The 13,578-nt window shown below is 38.6% G+C and overlaps 1 protein-coding gene and 1 long non-coding RNA gene across 7 annotated transcripts in view; one reads left to right on the top strand and one right to left on the bottom strand.

Annotated features, from left to right (window-relative positions):
* LOC105481157 (sperm associated antigen 16) overlaps positions 1–13,578 on the bottom strand; it is a 1,164,883-nt gene that overhangs the window by 305,905 nt on the left and 845,400 nt on the right. For all 3 annotated transcript variants that reach the window (XM_071073329.1, XM_011740504.2, XM_011740505.3), the window contains exon 14: positions 700–765. In XM_071073329.1, coding sequence (XP_070929430.1) covers positions 700–765 — 66 coding nt within the window. The remainder of the gene's footprint in view (positions 1–699; positions 766–13,578) is intronic.
* Positions 1–13,578, top strand: part of LOC105481156 (uncharacterized) — a 46,497-nt gene that overhangs the window by 17,887 nt on the left and 15,032 nt on the right. For all 4 annotated transcript variants that reach the window (XR_011610012.1, XR_011610013.1, XR_986800.3 and 1 more), the window contains one exon: positions 11,022–11,087. This is a non-coding gene — a long non-coding RNA (uncharacterized lncRNA). The remainder of the gene's footprint in view (positions 1–11,021; positions 11,088–13,578) is intronic.

Raw genomic sequence — 13,578 nt, 5'->3', positions numbered from 1 at the left:
CAAGACCTAAACATCTCCTATAAGGCTCCACCTCCAAACACTGTTGCATTGGGGATTAAGTTTGCAACACACAAACTTGGAGGAATACATTCAAACCATAGAAAACACAAAGGACTCTCCAACACTCTTCATTGTTGGTGAAATCATCCTTACATGTGAATGAATACCTCCAGTGGCAGATAAACATTTTTGTTTTGTCATCAGTTTATATGAAGAAGGACATATTTGAAACTTTTTCATGAGTAATTAAAAAGCTGTCAAATCAAGATTGTTCTGTTCTAAATTGGAGAAAATTTGTTTAACTGCTTTTTCTTCTCCAGGTTTTCTTACAGAAAAATTACAGAGCGATTATAGTTATTTTAATGATTTTGCATTAAAATTTTATGCAGTCTATAGCCCACCTATTTTTTTGAAGCCCAAATTGGACAAAAGGATCTTAAAAATGTGTTTGAGTAAAGTTGACTACAGTAGAATTCCTTGTCACTCCTGCCGTGACTTGGGGTGGGGGGTGTGTGTGTGTGAATTTTAAAATTCTGCAACCCTGTATATCTATGGACTTTTCCTATTGTTTACAACTAATTTCTAAAGTTGTTCTTCTCACCCCATTAACTTACCATTTTAGCTTGGATATTTGTTTAATAAAAATGAATTTGTATATATGAAGCATTAAAAACAATTTACTGGGAGAACTGAACTTACCCTGGGATCAAAAATGGCATCATTGATAGAATGCATGTGACCATAAAGTGACTGTTCACATATACCCTAGGAAGACAAAGCAGAAATAAAGTCAAATAAATTTCATTTGGAATGTAAAAAGGAATTCAAACATGCTTTTATTTAAGTTTTAAAGTAATTTTAGCCCCTCTCCCCAGAATTAATACATTCTCACCATAGAAAATATTAGCTTTTGCTATCAACTACTATTCAGAATCATACAGAACTAGAGTGGGGAGCACACTATAGTACTGGTATCTACACTGAAATTCTACTGTTGTTGCTTTTACTCCATTGAGCTGGTAGTAAACTCTCACTAAGTGGCTTTATTTCTCAATTAGCATAGCTTTCAAGCCCTGAGGCCAAGGACTATCAATAAATCACTTATTAGAAAGCTGTTGTTTTCAGCACAGCATATCTACTGCTGCTGGGGGTAGACGGTGGGGGCTCTCTTTTTCTTTTTAAATTATAGAATCACATTTTAGCTCTTGAATTTTCACAGTTCAGCATTAACATCATTACATGTGCAAAAATTTATAAAATATGTACAGTGGCATTTTTAAATATAGAATAAGCATGTGTTTTGTGAAAAACAAACATCACATCTATTCATTCAATTTAACTTATCCAAATAATAGCTAAAATTAAAATTAATTACAAAAACATCCAAGCTTCAGTTTAAATGTTTCCATGAAAGATGGACCTATAACACATTATAATAGGGATCTAAGTATCTAAATGTGGGGCCTTTCATTTTGAACACCAATGTTCAAAGGGCATTCTTTACTCTTGTAGGGAAATAACCCAAATTCTGTAGGAGAACAAGGGAAAGTCATAGGTGGATTATTGCTTGGAGAGTCTTGCTACGTGTTTGGAAATTCAGATTTCATTCAACGACTTGTTCATTCAACAAATATTTTTGAGCAATTAATATTTGTCAGCACAATTCTAGGTGCTTAGGATATGTCAACAAATAGACAAAGAACCTTATTCTCACGGACCTTATATTCTAGTGGGGGAGATGGGCATTTTGTTATAAAGGCATAAAATGTACTAGAAGATAGTAAGTCTGAAAAGAAAATGTCAGTCAAGGTTAGTAACAGTAGGAACTTTGGGATTTGGGAACTAAGGGAAATCACATTATCAAGTAGAGTTACCCAGTTTGACCTCACTCAGAAGATGAGGTTTGAATAAAGAATGAAAGTATAGTAAGGGAGTTAGCCAAGCAGACATCTGGAGGAAAAGTGTTCCAGGTAGAAAGAAAAACTAGAGCAAACATCCCCAAGTAGATGTTTGCCTCACACATTTCTGGAACAACAAGGAAGCCAGTGTGGCTGGAGAGAAGTCAGTCAGAAGAGTAGATTCACTGAAAAGTCTTTACTCTCATTCACTACCTTGTATTTACTTAACCTTAAATCTTTGAAGGCTGGGAGAGGTTACAGAAAAGACTGCAAAATGAGCTATAAAAGATAGATCATCATGATGCCCCTCACTGTTATTGGCCATTCATGGAGTATTTCTGAACCAAGCAAAGTTGGAAAGACTTTATCACTAAGCTCTACTTTGTCCTCATTATCACCATTATACTTAGCAAGTTAACTTCCAAATATCAATTTAAAGAATCAATTCATGCTACGAATCTTTGTTCACAGAGTGTAAAATTTCCCCACATAAATTTAAATTTCACAAAAATAAATTGGAACACTTTGATACTCTCTCAGTATTCCAACCACCCTTGTTATTATGGTTTAGTATCTTGATGCTGTTATAACTTTAAACCAGTTATGCTAAGAACTTCAAATCATCCCAATTCCCAAAATAGAAATAAATTACTCACAAAGCCAAAAAGGCAAAGCACAAGATGTCATCGTTTTTTATATTATCTTAGTAACATTTTGGTTAATTTTGAGAGCTAATATACAGTGATGTAATATTAATACTTGTATACTGAGTGCTAATATTTTTACAAAGATATAAATTAGCAAAATTGTCTTAAAATATTTTTTGTATTAATAAAAGTTTTGCATTTGGTCCTTTTCTAACTTGAGAATCTCTAAACTATTTGATTAATTGGTAAGGAAAAATGTAGTAGGTTTTTTTTTTTTCAAATTCTGAATGCCAAGTTTTAATTCAAAGTAGAATCTCGATGGCACTCTTGAAAAGCCCTGGAAATATGGGGTTATAAAGAAAATGTTGACGGACCACATTTGTGCTACTGTAACAAAACCTGACTCGAAGATAAATGTTTCATGAATTAAAAAATCTTAAAAAAGCTTAAAAAAGCTTTTCTACACAGCTTTGTTCCCAAGATAAAAACGAATCTCTTTTTGTGGTACAGGGAATAGGAGGGTTACTAATATTCTAGTCTGCAAACAGCCTTAATCAAAAGCAATACTCAAACTGGGACATTAAAATTTGGAATCTCTTCTTTGATGAATTCTTGTCAGAAATGTTTTCTTTCAAAAGGAGAAAAAATAAAAAAGAAAGGAATTTACAAAAAAAAAAAAATCATGTGACCCAATATGCATTGTTCCAACATTTGATGCTCTCAGACAGAGAAGCTGTGTGTAGTAATGATCTCTATCACTGGCCCTGGGGGTAGAAATGGCTGACTTAATTATTGGATCTGCCACCTAATAGCTGTGTGACCTTAAACAAATTGCTTCACTGTACTGGGCTTCAGTTGCCTGATATGTACAATAAGATAATGGCATTTAACCTATAGCTTCATTAGGAGAATTAACTGAGATAATAATGCACAAGAAATGTTGGTATGTTGCCTAGCACAGAGTAAGGGCTTGAAAAATATTGGCTCTTAATATTTGTCATATACTACTGAAATGCTGAATATTTTCCAGTTGACATCTCTGCCCTTACTTCTCCACTGCACTCCAACTTTGAATGTCTATTTGCCTTCTTAAAGTGCTCTTGGGGACATGGGTGCTGTTTTTTCTGTTGCCCTTAGATTCATTCTCCACATGTCTCTGCCCTGCCCTATGCCAGGCTCTCTACTGACTACATTGCCTAGGTTCTTAGGACCTCTGGGTCTGGTTGGGTTCCACCAGACAGAAGCACCTGTAGGATATGGACGAGCAGAAAGAGAGAGAGAATGGATAAACTGCCACTTCTGCTACCTCCTGTTCAGCTGTGATATGTCAGTGGCCCTATTCTCTACCAAATTCCACAGCTCCTGTATCCTTTCTCATGGCCACTTGCACACTGCATCCAATAATGCTTTCCTTCCCCTCCCCTTTCAGACCTAGTGGTACTGGGCAGTGATGATTTCCAATTGTTGGGAGTCCCTGGCTGCTGTGATAGCTCCCTTAATGGCACCCATACCTCTGTAAACATTAAACTTGAGCTTACTCTGTGAGTCCCCTCTTTCTTGCTGGTGACCTGTCTGATGCAGCATGTCAGACATAATAAGCAAAAGAAGACTTGTTGATTTACGACTTCCCAACTGTCTATTTTGATCTTCATGAAATCTTTATACATATAAATGGCATCACCAGCTGCTTAAACAAACAAAGGCAACCAAAAACCTGGGAATCAGAATACCTCTCTTTCTTTCCCCACTCCAGCCCCAACCCTTATCTACTACAACAAGTCTTTCTACAAAATATAGCCCTACTCTGCTCAGCTTCGTCCCTTGCCACTATCACCACTCTGGGGGCGGGCTATCATCCTACAGACCCTGACTGTGGCAGGAGCCTCCCTCTTCCATACCACCCCACTACCAGTCATCCCTTTCACCGCCACTAGAGCAACCAACAAAAGCTGAATCAGACCATGTCATGCTCCTGCATACAGCTAACCAAGAAATTATCATTGCACTAAAAAAATTACAAACTCTTTGCCTATGTCCTAATGCCCTATATTGTTTGGCTCTTGTCTCTGTATCTGACCTCATCCTTCACCACTCTTCCTTCTCTTTCACTGTGTTCCTCAAATAGTTTCATATTTCTTCATGGTCAGGGCTTTCTTATTATTTATTTATTATTATTATTATACTTTAAGTTCTAGGGTACATGTGCATAACGTGCAGGTTTGTTACATATGTATACTTGTGCCATGTTGCTGTGCTGCACCCATCAACTCGTCAGCACCCATCAACTCGTCATTTACATCAGGTATAACTCCCAGTGCAATCCCTCCCCCGCCGCCTCCCCATGATAGGCCCCGGTGTGTGATGTTCCCCTTCCCGAGTCCAAGTTATCTCATTGTTCAGTTCTCACCTATGAGTGAGAACATGCGGTGTTTGGTTTTCTGTTCTTGTGATAGTTTGCTAAGAATGATGGTTTCCAGCTGCATCCATGTCCCTACAAAGGACACAAACTCATCCTTTTTGATGCCTGCATAGTATTCCATGGTGTATATGTGCCACATTTGCTTAATCCAGTCTGTCACTGATGGACATTTGGGTTGATTCCAAGTCTTTGCTATTGTGAATAGTGCCGCAATAAACATACGTGTGCATGTGTCTTTATAGCAGCATGATTTATAATCCTTTGGGTATATACCCAGTAATGGGATGGCTGGGTCATATGGTACATCTAGTTTTAGATCCTTGAGGAATCGCCATACTGTTTTCCATAATGGTTGAACTAGTTTACAATCCCACCAACAGTGTAAAAGTGTTCCTATTTCTCCACATCCTGTCCAGCACCTGTTGTTTCCTGACTTTTTAATGATCGCCATTCTAACTGGTGTGAGATGGTATCTCATTGTGGTTTTGATTTGCCTTTCTCTGATGGCCAGTGATGATGAGCATTTTTTCATGTGTCTGTTGGCTGTCTGAATGTCTTCTTTTGAGAAATGTCTGTTCATATCCTTTGCCCACTTTTTGATGGGGTTGTTTGTTTTTTTCTTGTAAATTTGTTTGAGTTCTTTGTAGGTTCTGGATATTAGCCCTTTGTCAGATGAGTAGATTGCAAAAATTTTCTCCCATTCTGTAGGTTGCCTGTTCACTCTGATGGTAGTTTCCTTTGCTGTGCAGAAGCTCTTTAGTTTAATTAGATCCCATTTGTCAATTTTGGCTTTTGCTGCTGTTGCTTTTGGTGTTTTAGACATGAAGTCTTTGCCCATGCCTATGTCCTGAATGGTACTACCTAGGGTTTCTTCTAGGATTTTTATGGTATTAGGTCTAACATTTAAGTCTCTAATCCATCTTGAATTAATTTTCGTATAAGGAGTAAGGAAAGGATCCAGTTTCAGCTTTCTACTTATGGCTAGCCAATTTTCCCAGCACCATTTATTAAATAGGGAATCCTTTCCCCATTTCTTGTTTCTCTCAGGTTTGTCAAAGATCAGATGGCTGTAGATGTGTGGTATTATTTCTGAGGACTCTGTTCTGTTCCATTGGTCTATATCTCTGTTTTGGTACCAGTACCATGCTGTTTTGGTTACTGTAGCCTTGTAGTATAGTTTGAAGTCAGGTAGCATGATGCCTCCAGCTTTGTTCTTTTGACTTAGGATTGTCTTGGAGATGCGGGCTCTTTTTTGGTTCCATATGAACTTTAAAGCAGTTTTTTCCAATTCTGTGAAGAAACTCTTTGGCAGCTTGATGGGGACGGCATTGAATCTATAAATAACCTTGGGCAGTATGGCCATTTTCACAATATTGATTCTTCCTATCCATGAGCATGGTATGTTCTTCCATTTGTTTGTGTCCTCTTTTATTTCACTGAGCAGTGGTTTGTAGTTCTCCTTGAAGAGGTCCTTTACATCCCTTGTAAGTTGGATTCCTAGATGTTTTATTCTCTTTGAAGCGATTGGGAATGGAAGTTCATTCACGATTTGGCTAACTGTTTGTCTGTTACTGGTGTATAAGAATGCTTGTGATTTTTGCACATTAATTTTGTGTCCTGAGACTTTGCTGAAGTTGCTTATCAGCTTAAGGAGATTTTGGGCTGAGACAATGGGGTTTACTAAATATACAATCATGTCATCTGCAAACAGGGACAATTTGACTTCTTTTCCTAACTGAATACCCTTGATTTCTTTCTCTTGCCTGATTGCTCTAGCCAGAACTTCCAACACTATGTTGAATAGGAGTGGTGAGAGAGGGCATCCCTGTCTTGTGCCAGTTTTCAAAGGGAATTTTTCCAGTTTTTGCCCATTCAGTATGATATTATTGGCTGTGGGTTTGTCATAAATAGCTCTTATTATTTTGAGGTACGTTCCATCAATACCAAATTTATTGAGCGTTTTTAGCATGAAGGGCTGTTGAATTTTGTCAAAAGCCTTTTCTGCATCTATTGAGATAATCATGTGGTTCTTGTCTTTGGTGCTGTTTATATGCTGGATTATGTTTATTGATTTGCGAATGTTGAACCAGCCTTGCATCCCAGGGATGAAGCCCACTTGATCATGGTGGATAAGCTTTTTGATGTGCTGCTGAATCCAGTTTTCCAGTATTTTATTGAGGATTTTTGCATCGATGTTCATCAGGGATATTGGTCTAAAATTCTCTTTTTTTGTTGTGTCCCTGCCAGGCTTTGGTATCAGGATGATGTTGGCCTCATAAAATGAGTTAGGGAGGATTCCCTCTTTTTCTATTGATTGGAATAATTTCAGAAGGAATGGTACCAGCTCCTCCTTGTACCTCTGGTAGAATTCAGCTGTGAATCCATCTGGTCCTGGACTTTTTTTCGTTGGTAGGCTAATAATTATTGCCTCAATTTCAGAGCCTGCTATTGGTCTATTCAGGGATTCAACTTCTTCCTGGTTTAGTCTTGGAAGAGTGTAAGTGTCCAGGAAATTATCCATTTCTTCTAGATTTTCCAGTTTATTTGCGTAGAGGTGTTTATAGTATTCTCTGATGGTAGTTTGTATTTCTGTGGGGTCAGTGGTGATACCCCTTTATCATTTTTTATTGCGTCTATTTGATTCTTCTCTCTTTTCCTCTTTATTAGTCTTGCTAATGGTCTGTCAATTTTGTTGATCTTTTCAAAAAACCAACTCCTGGATTCATTGATTTTTTGGAGGGTTTTTTGTGTCTCTATCTCCTTCAGTTCTGCTCTGATCTTAGTTATTTCTTGCCTTCTGCTAGCTTTTGAATGTGTTTGCTCTTGCTTCTCTAGTTCTTTTAATTGTGATGTTAGAGTGTCAATTTTAGATCTTTCCTGCTTTCTCTTGTGGGCATTTAGTGCTATAAATTTCCCTCTACACACTGCTTTAAATGTGTCCCAGAGATTCTGGTATGTTGTATCTTTGTTCTCATTGGTTTCAAAGAACATCTTTATTTCTGCCTTCATTTCGTTATGTACCCAGTAGTCATTCAGGAGCAGGTTGTTCAGTTTCCATGTAGTTGAGCGGTTTTGATTGAGTTTCTTAGTCCTGAGTTCTTGTTTGATTGCACTGTGGTCTGAGAGACAGTTTGTTATAATTTCTGTTCTTGTACATTTGCTGAGGAGTGCTTTACTTCCAATTATGTGGTCAATTTTGGAATAAGTGCGATGTGGTGCTGAGAAGAATGTATATTCTTTTGATTTGGGGTGGAGAGTTCTATAGATGTCTATTAGGTCTGCTTGCTGCAGAGATGAGTTCAATTCCTGGATATCCTTGTTAACTTTCTGTCTCGTTGATCTGTCTAATGTTGATAGTGGAGTGTTGAAGTCTCCCATTATTATTGTTTGGGAGTCTAAGTCTCTTTGTAAGTCTCTAAGGACTTGCTTTATGAATCTGGGTGCTCCTGTATTGGGTGCATATATATTTAGGATAGTTAGCTCTTCCTGTTGAATTGATCCCTTTACCATTATGTAATGGCCTTCTTTGTCTCTTTTGATCTTTGATGGTTTAAAGTCTATTTTATCAGAGACTAGTATTGCAACCCCTGCTTTTTTTTGTTCCCCATTTGCTTGGTAAATCTTCCTCCATCCCTTTATTTTGAGCCTATGTATGTCTCTGCATGTGAGATGGGTCTCCTGAATACAGCAGACTGATGGGTCTTGACTCTATCCAGTTTGCCAGTCTGTGTCTTTTAATTGGAGCATTTAGTCCATTTACATTTAAGGTTAATATTGTTATGTGTGAACTTGATCCTGCCATTATGATATTAACTAGTTATTTTGCTCGTTAGTTGAGGCAGTTTCTTCCTAGCCTCAATGGTCTTTACATTTTGGCATGTTTTTGCAATGGCTGGTACCGGTTGTTCCTTTCCATGTTGAGTGCTTCCTTCAGGGTCTCTTGTAAGGCAGGCCTAGTGGTGACAAAATCTCTAAGCATTTGCTTATCTGTAAAGGATTTTATTTCTCCTTCACTTATGAAACTTAGTTTGGCTGGATATGAAATTCTGGGTTGAAAATTCTTTTCTTTAAGAATGTTGAATATTGGCCCCCACTCTCTTCTGGCTTGTAGAGTTTCTGCTGAGAGATCTGCTGTTAGTCTGATGGGCTTCCCTTTGTGAGTAACCCGATGGTCAGGGCTTTCTAAGCAGAGTTTTGGCTCCGGAGTTAAAGAATGACTGAGTAGCAACCCTAAAGATAGAGACCCTTGGAGAGATACAGGGACATCTCACCCTGAGGCATTCCTTCACATCCAAGGGTTGCAAGCCCAGTTGCTTTCCTTCATTTTGGGAAGATTTGTTTAGATTTCAGTGCAAAGGTTTCTTTACTGTTCTCTCTCTCTCTCTCTGTTTCCCTCTCTCCCTCCAACCCCCACTCCCCAGAGGGAAGAAGGAAAATTGAATTTCGTGGTTTGTGGTTTCCTTTCTAGTGGTCCATAACCCCTTTCCTCCTGGACCCACAAGGTATACCCGGTTCTCACCCAGCCCTGCTGCCCCCCACATAAGGAATTGAGGAATAGAAAATAAACAGTCTTCTCTGTGAGTAAATGGTTTGATATCTCATCCAGAAACCTCCTTTGTACTGTCAGGATAACTAAGTACAGATAGATACAAGAACATACAGCTGTAACACTGGCCTTCCTGTTTGCTAATGGCCCGGAATGCTCCCACCTTTGTGCTTTCTGTTTCCTCTCTTGCAGATGTTCTCATCTAGATATACACATGTCCTTATCCTTCCCATGCTGCTTTCAATTCAAACACAACCTTTTTCATGCTGTCTGAGATCTAATTTCCTGACCTCTCTCTTACAACCAGTGATTAGAGGAGCAGAAACTGTTTCATGAAACGCTTTTATTTTTCCTCTTGGGCACACAGCCAGACTAGAGGTCAGGTGTGGCCATGTGACTGAGTTCTGCTCAGTGAAATGCAGGTGCCATAGGTAGTTAGGCAGGAGCTGGGCAGGAGAAGCCTCTCCCATCACCCACTAGAAATGTTGGGTGATGGTTCTGTGATATTGCCTCTCTAAAAATGATATTTAACCTATTAGCCAGAGAGAGAGACAATCTCCTGATGGTCCACACTTGTTAACATTAAAGTGCTCATTGAATGCAGGCCCCAGGGAGAAGTAGTTTCTTGGGCATGTGTGTTAAGAGACAAAACGGTGAAGTATGACATTCTGGGGGCACACACCACTGGAGAAAGGAAAAAGCCTCAGACAGGCATGCATATACCTCCCTAAACACACTGCATGCCTGTGCTCAATTCCAAAGGGTAAGGAAAGCACTGCGCATGCGGGAAGCCCACCCTACGAGAAGAATCATGGGAAAGAGGTAAGCCGATAAAGTCCTAGCATCAAGGTTAAAGTCCTCCCTTTTTTGCTCTCTTTTCTTCCTTGATCCTTCAGGAAGCCGCCTGCGTCTCTTCCAAACGAATTTTCCTTTCTTTCCTGTTCTAAAGCCTTTTAAAATAAAATCCTAATCCTGCTCTGGAACTTGCCTCAGTCTCTTTTTCTGCTTTATGCCCCTCAGTCGAATTCTTTCTTCTGAGGAGGCAAAGGCTGAAGTTGCTCCAGACACCTATGGATTCGCCGTTGGTACCTCAGGGTAACTTGGATCTCTTCCATTGCTAACACAGACAGTTGTGAAGTAAGTCCAACACAGGCCTGGCCCTTAAAAAATATCCCCCATAATCTGCCAAACTCCTTATTTTCCCTTCTTCGCCGGCTGTATGCAGAAGGGCTCTAGATGATGAGGCAGCATAAATAAACTGGAAGGAACCTGGGTTTCTCAACCACCACAAGGAGAAAAGCCGACATTCGGGACCTTACAATTGGGTAGTCCATGAATGAGAACTGAGCTTCCACTGTGTCACATCCTTGATATTTCAGGGTTCAACTATATTCCCAGATGCCAATACTTGACAAATGGGTCACCCCATTTTGTTTCCTTCATATCAGTCCTTGTTAACAAAATTATTTCATGAATTTTTCTCCCTGTTTATTGTCGTCTCCTGCCTCTAGAATTACGCTCCACAAGAGAAACTCATCTCCTTCATCTTATCATCCCCAAGGCCTAAGACAGCTCTGGTAAGATACGATAAACTTATTGAATGAAAAAGTAAGCATAATTACATGGAAATTATAAATGAAATTGCAAAAAAAAAAAAAAACCCAAAAAATACCCCACCAGATATGCTTTATTATTGGACAAATAACTTAGTCTTCTCAATATTTATTTTCATCCTGATCAGTCATGACACGAAATGCGTGCACTGTCTTATTCCCCAACACCTTTGCTTCATTGTAGCTCTAACCCAGGAGCATATTCACCCATTGACTTTTCCATTGCCTATTAACATTTTAAACAACTACAGGGAAATGGTGATTCCTGGTGGAGGATGCAGCTTTACATTCATTGAGTGTGTATTACATACCTAAAGCATTATACTAAGTGTTTGATAGTTGTTATCATATTTAATCCTCACAGCAATGCTAGGAGATAAGTGCGATTGTAATTCATATTCTAGAGATGAAAACAGTGGCATTTAATCCACAAATAAAAAGTGCCAGAGCCGTGACACTAACCCAGTTTTGTCTGATTCCAAAGTCCCTTAGCCCTTTATGTGCAAGAAGATGGAGTGAGTGAGGCCATTTGCCAAATCTGTCCAATATTCCGCCTTTCTGGGTAGATGTGCACTTCCTAACCCTCCATGGCCTTATGAGAGACCATGCAATGAGCTCTGGCTTAAGAGTGGTAAGTGGAAATGACGTGGAATACTCCTCTGGGGTTCTCCCCAACTCCACATTTTCAGCAGTTAACGATAGGTGCAAATGCCCTCCAGGAGTCCCTTTTGCCCCTGGCAAAAACAACCAACCTTCAAAGTCATGGCTGAGAGATCTGCCTGGATCCCCGGGAAGATGAGCAGGAATCCCCTCACACCTACCTTCCAACCCATGAAGGACACAGAACTGAAGCAAGATACACATGTTGTGAGATTTGGAGGTTGTTTGTTACCGTAACACAAGCTAGCCTAGCCTGACTGACCATGAACCCTATGTATAAAGATTACTCTTGTTCCCTCAAAATAGTAAAAGTCTTTTAAGTGCCAATAGTGTCATGTGAAAATTTGAAAAAAATTAAATAATACTTATCAAAAGTCATATTTAAGACCAAAAAACCTTTAAAAACTCTTAAAAAATAGACCAAAATTAAATCATAAAATAAGTAGCCAAGCACATCATCACTAAAATCATTAAAGTGCTAATGCTTACAAATGTCCTTTCTCATTGTAATGACTTACTTAATCAATGAATTTCATATGCTTTTGAAAACAATTTAAGACAAAAATATGAAGTGAGTCCACTTGACGCATTTATTTTTCTCCAAGGCTAGATTTTAAAATGCCTTTCTACCATAAAGACACATGCACACATATGTTCACTGCAGCACTATTAATAATAGCAATGACATGAAATCAGTCTAAATTCCCATCAATGGTAGACTGGATGAAGAATAAAACTGCTATATATACACCATTAATACTATTCAGGCATAAGAAAGAACGAGATCATGTCCTTTGCAGGTCCATGAATAGACTTGGAGGTCATTATCTTACGTGAACTAACATAGCAACAAGGAACAGAAAACGAAATACCACATGTTTTGGTATTTAAGTGGGAGCTAAACATTGAGTACACATAGACCCAAAGAAGGGAACAAGAGACATCGGGGCCCACATGAGGGTGGAAGGTGGGAGAAGGATGAGTATTGAAAAACTACTTATCAGGTACTATGTTTATTACATGGGTCTTGAAATCATCTGTACACCAAATCCCCATGACATGCAATTTACCTATATAATAAACCTGCACATGTACTCCTGAACCTAAAAGTTAAACAATATAAACTAAATGTCAGAGAAAACAAAAAAAACTGCCTTTTTGATATGTTAAATCAATTTTTATATTAGTGATTTTATTAGTCCATTTTCACACTGCTATAAAGCAATACCTGAGACTGGGTAATTTATAAACAAAAGAGGTTTAATTGACTCCCAGTTCAGTTCCCGTGGAAGCCCCAGGAAACTTATAATCATGGCAGAAGCGGAAGCAGGCATGTCTTACATGGCAGCAGGCAAGAGAGAAGTGCAAGCAGGAAAAATGCCAGATGCTTATAAAACCATCAAATCTCGTGAGAACTCACAATCATGAGAACAGCATGGGGGACACTGCCCCCACAATCCAATCACCTCCCCTCAACACATGGGGATTATGAGGATTGCAATTTGAGAGATTTGGATGGAGACACAGAGCCTAAGCATATCAGTTACATATAATTTACATACACTAAAATGCACAAATCTTAGGGGCTTACCTCAATACATTTTTATCTGTGCATATATCTGTGTAATTTTTTATTCAGATTGCGATATGAAATGTTTCTGGTATTCCAAAACATTCCCTCATGTCCTTCTTACTAAAAACATCCCTACAATTTTTATTAACTATATTTTATTGAGAAAGGAAATATACAAATATGGTTGTAAAGTCAAATATTACAAAACACTATTCAATGAAA

This window comes from Macaca nemestrina, chromosome 11, assembly GCF_043159975.1.
Source record: "Macaca nemestrina isolate mMacNem1 chromosome 11, mMacNem.hap1, whole genome shotgun sequence".
Lineage (NCBI taxonomy): Eukaryota > Metazoa > Chordata > Mammalia > Primates > Cercopithecidae > Macaca > Macaca nemestrina.
The sequence above is the reverse complement of the archived record's forward strand: the minus strand, read 5'-3'. Positions and strand labels throughout refer to the sequence as shown.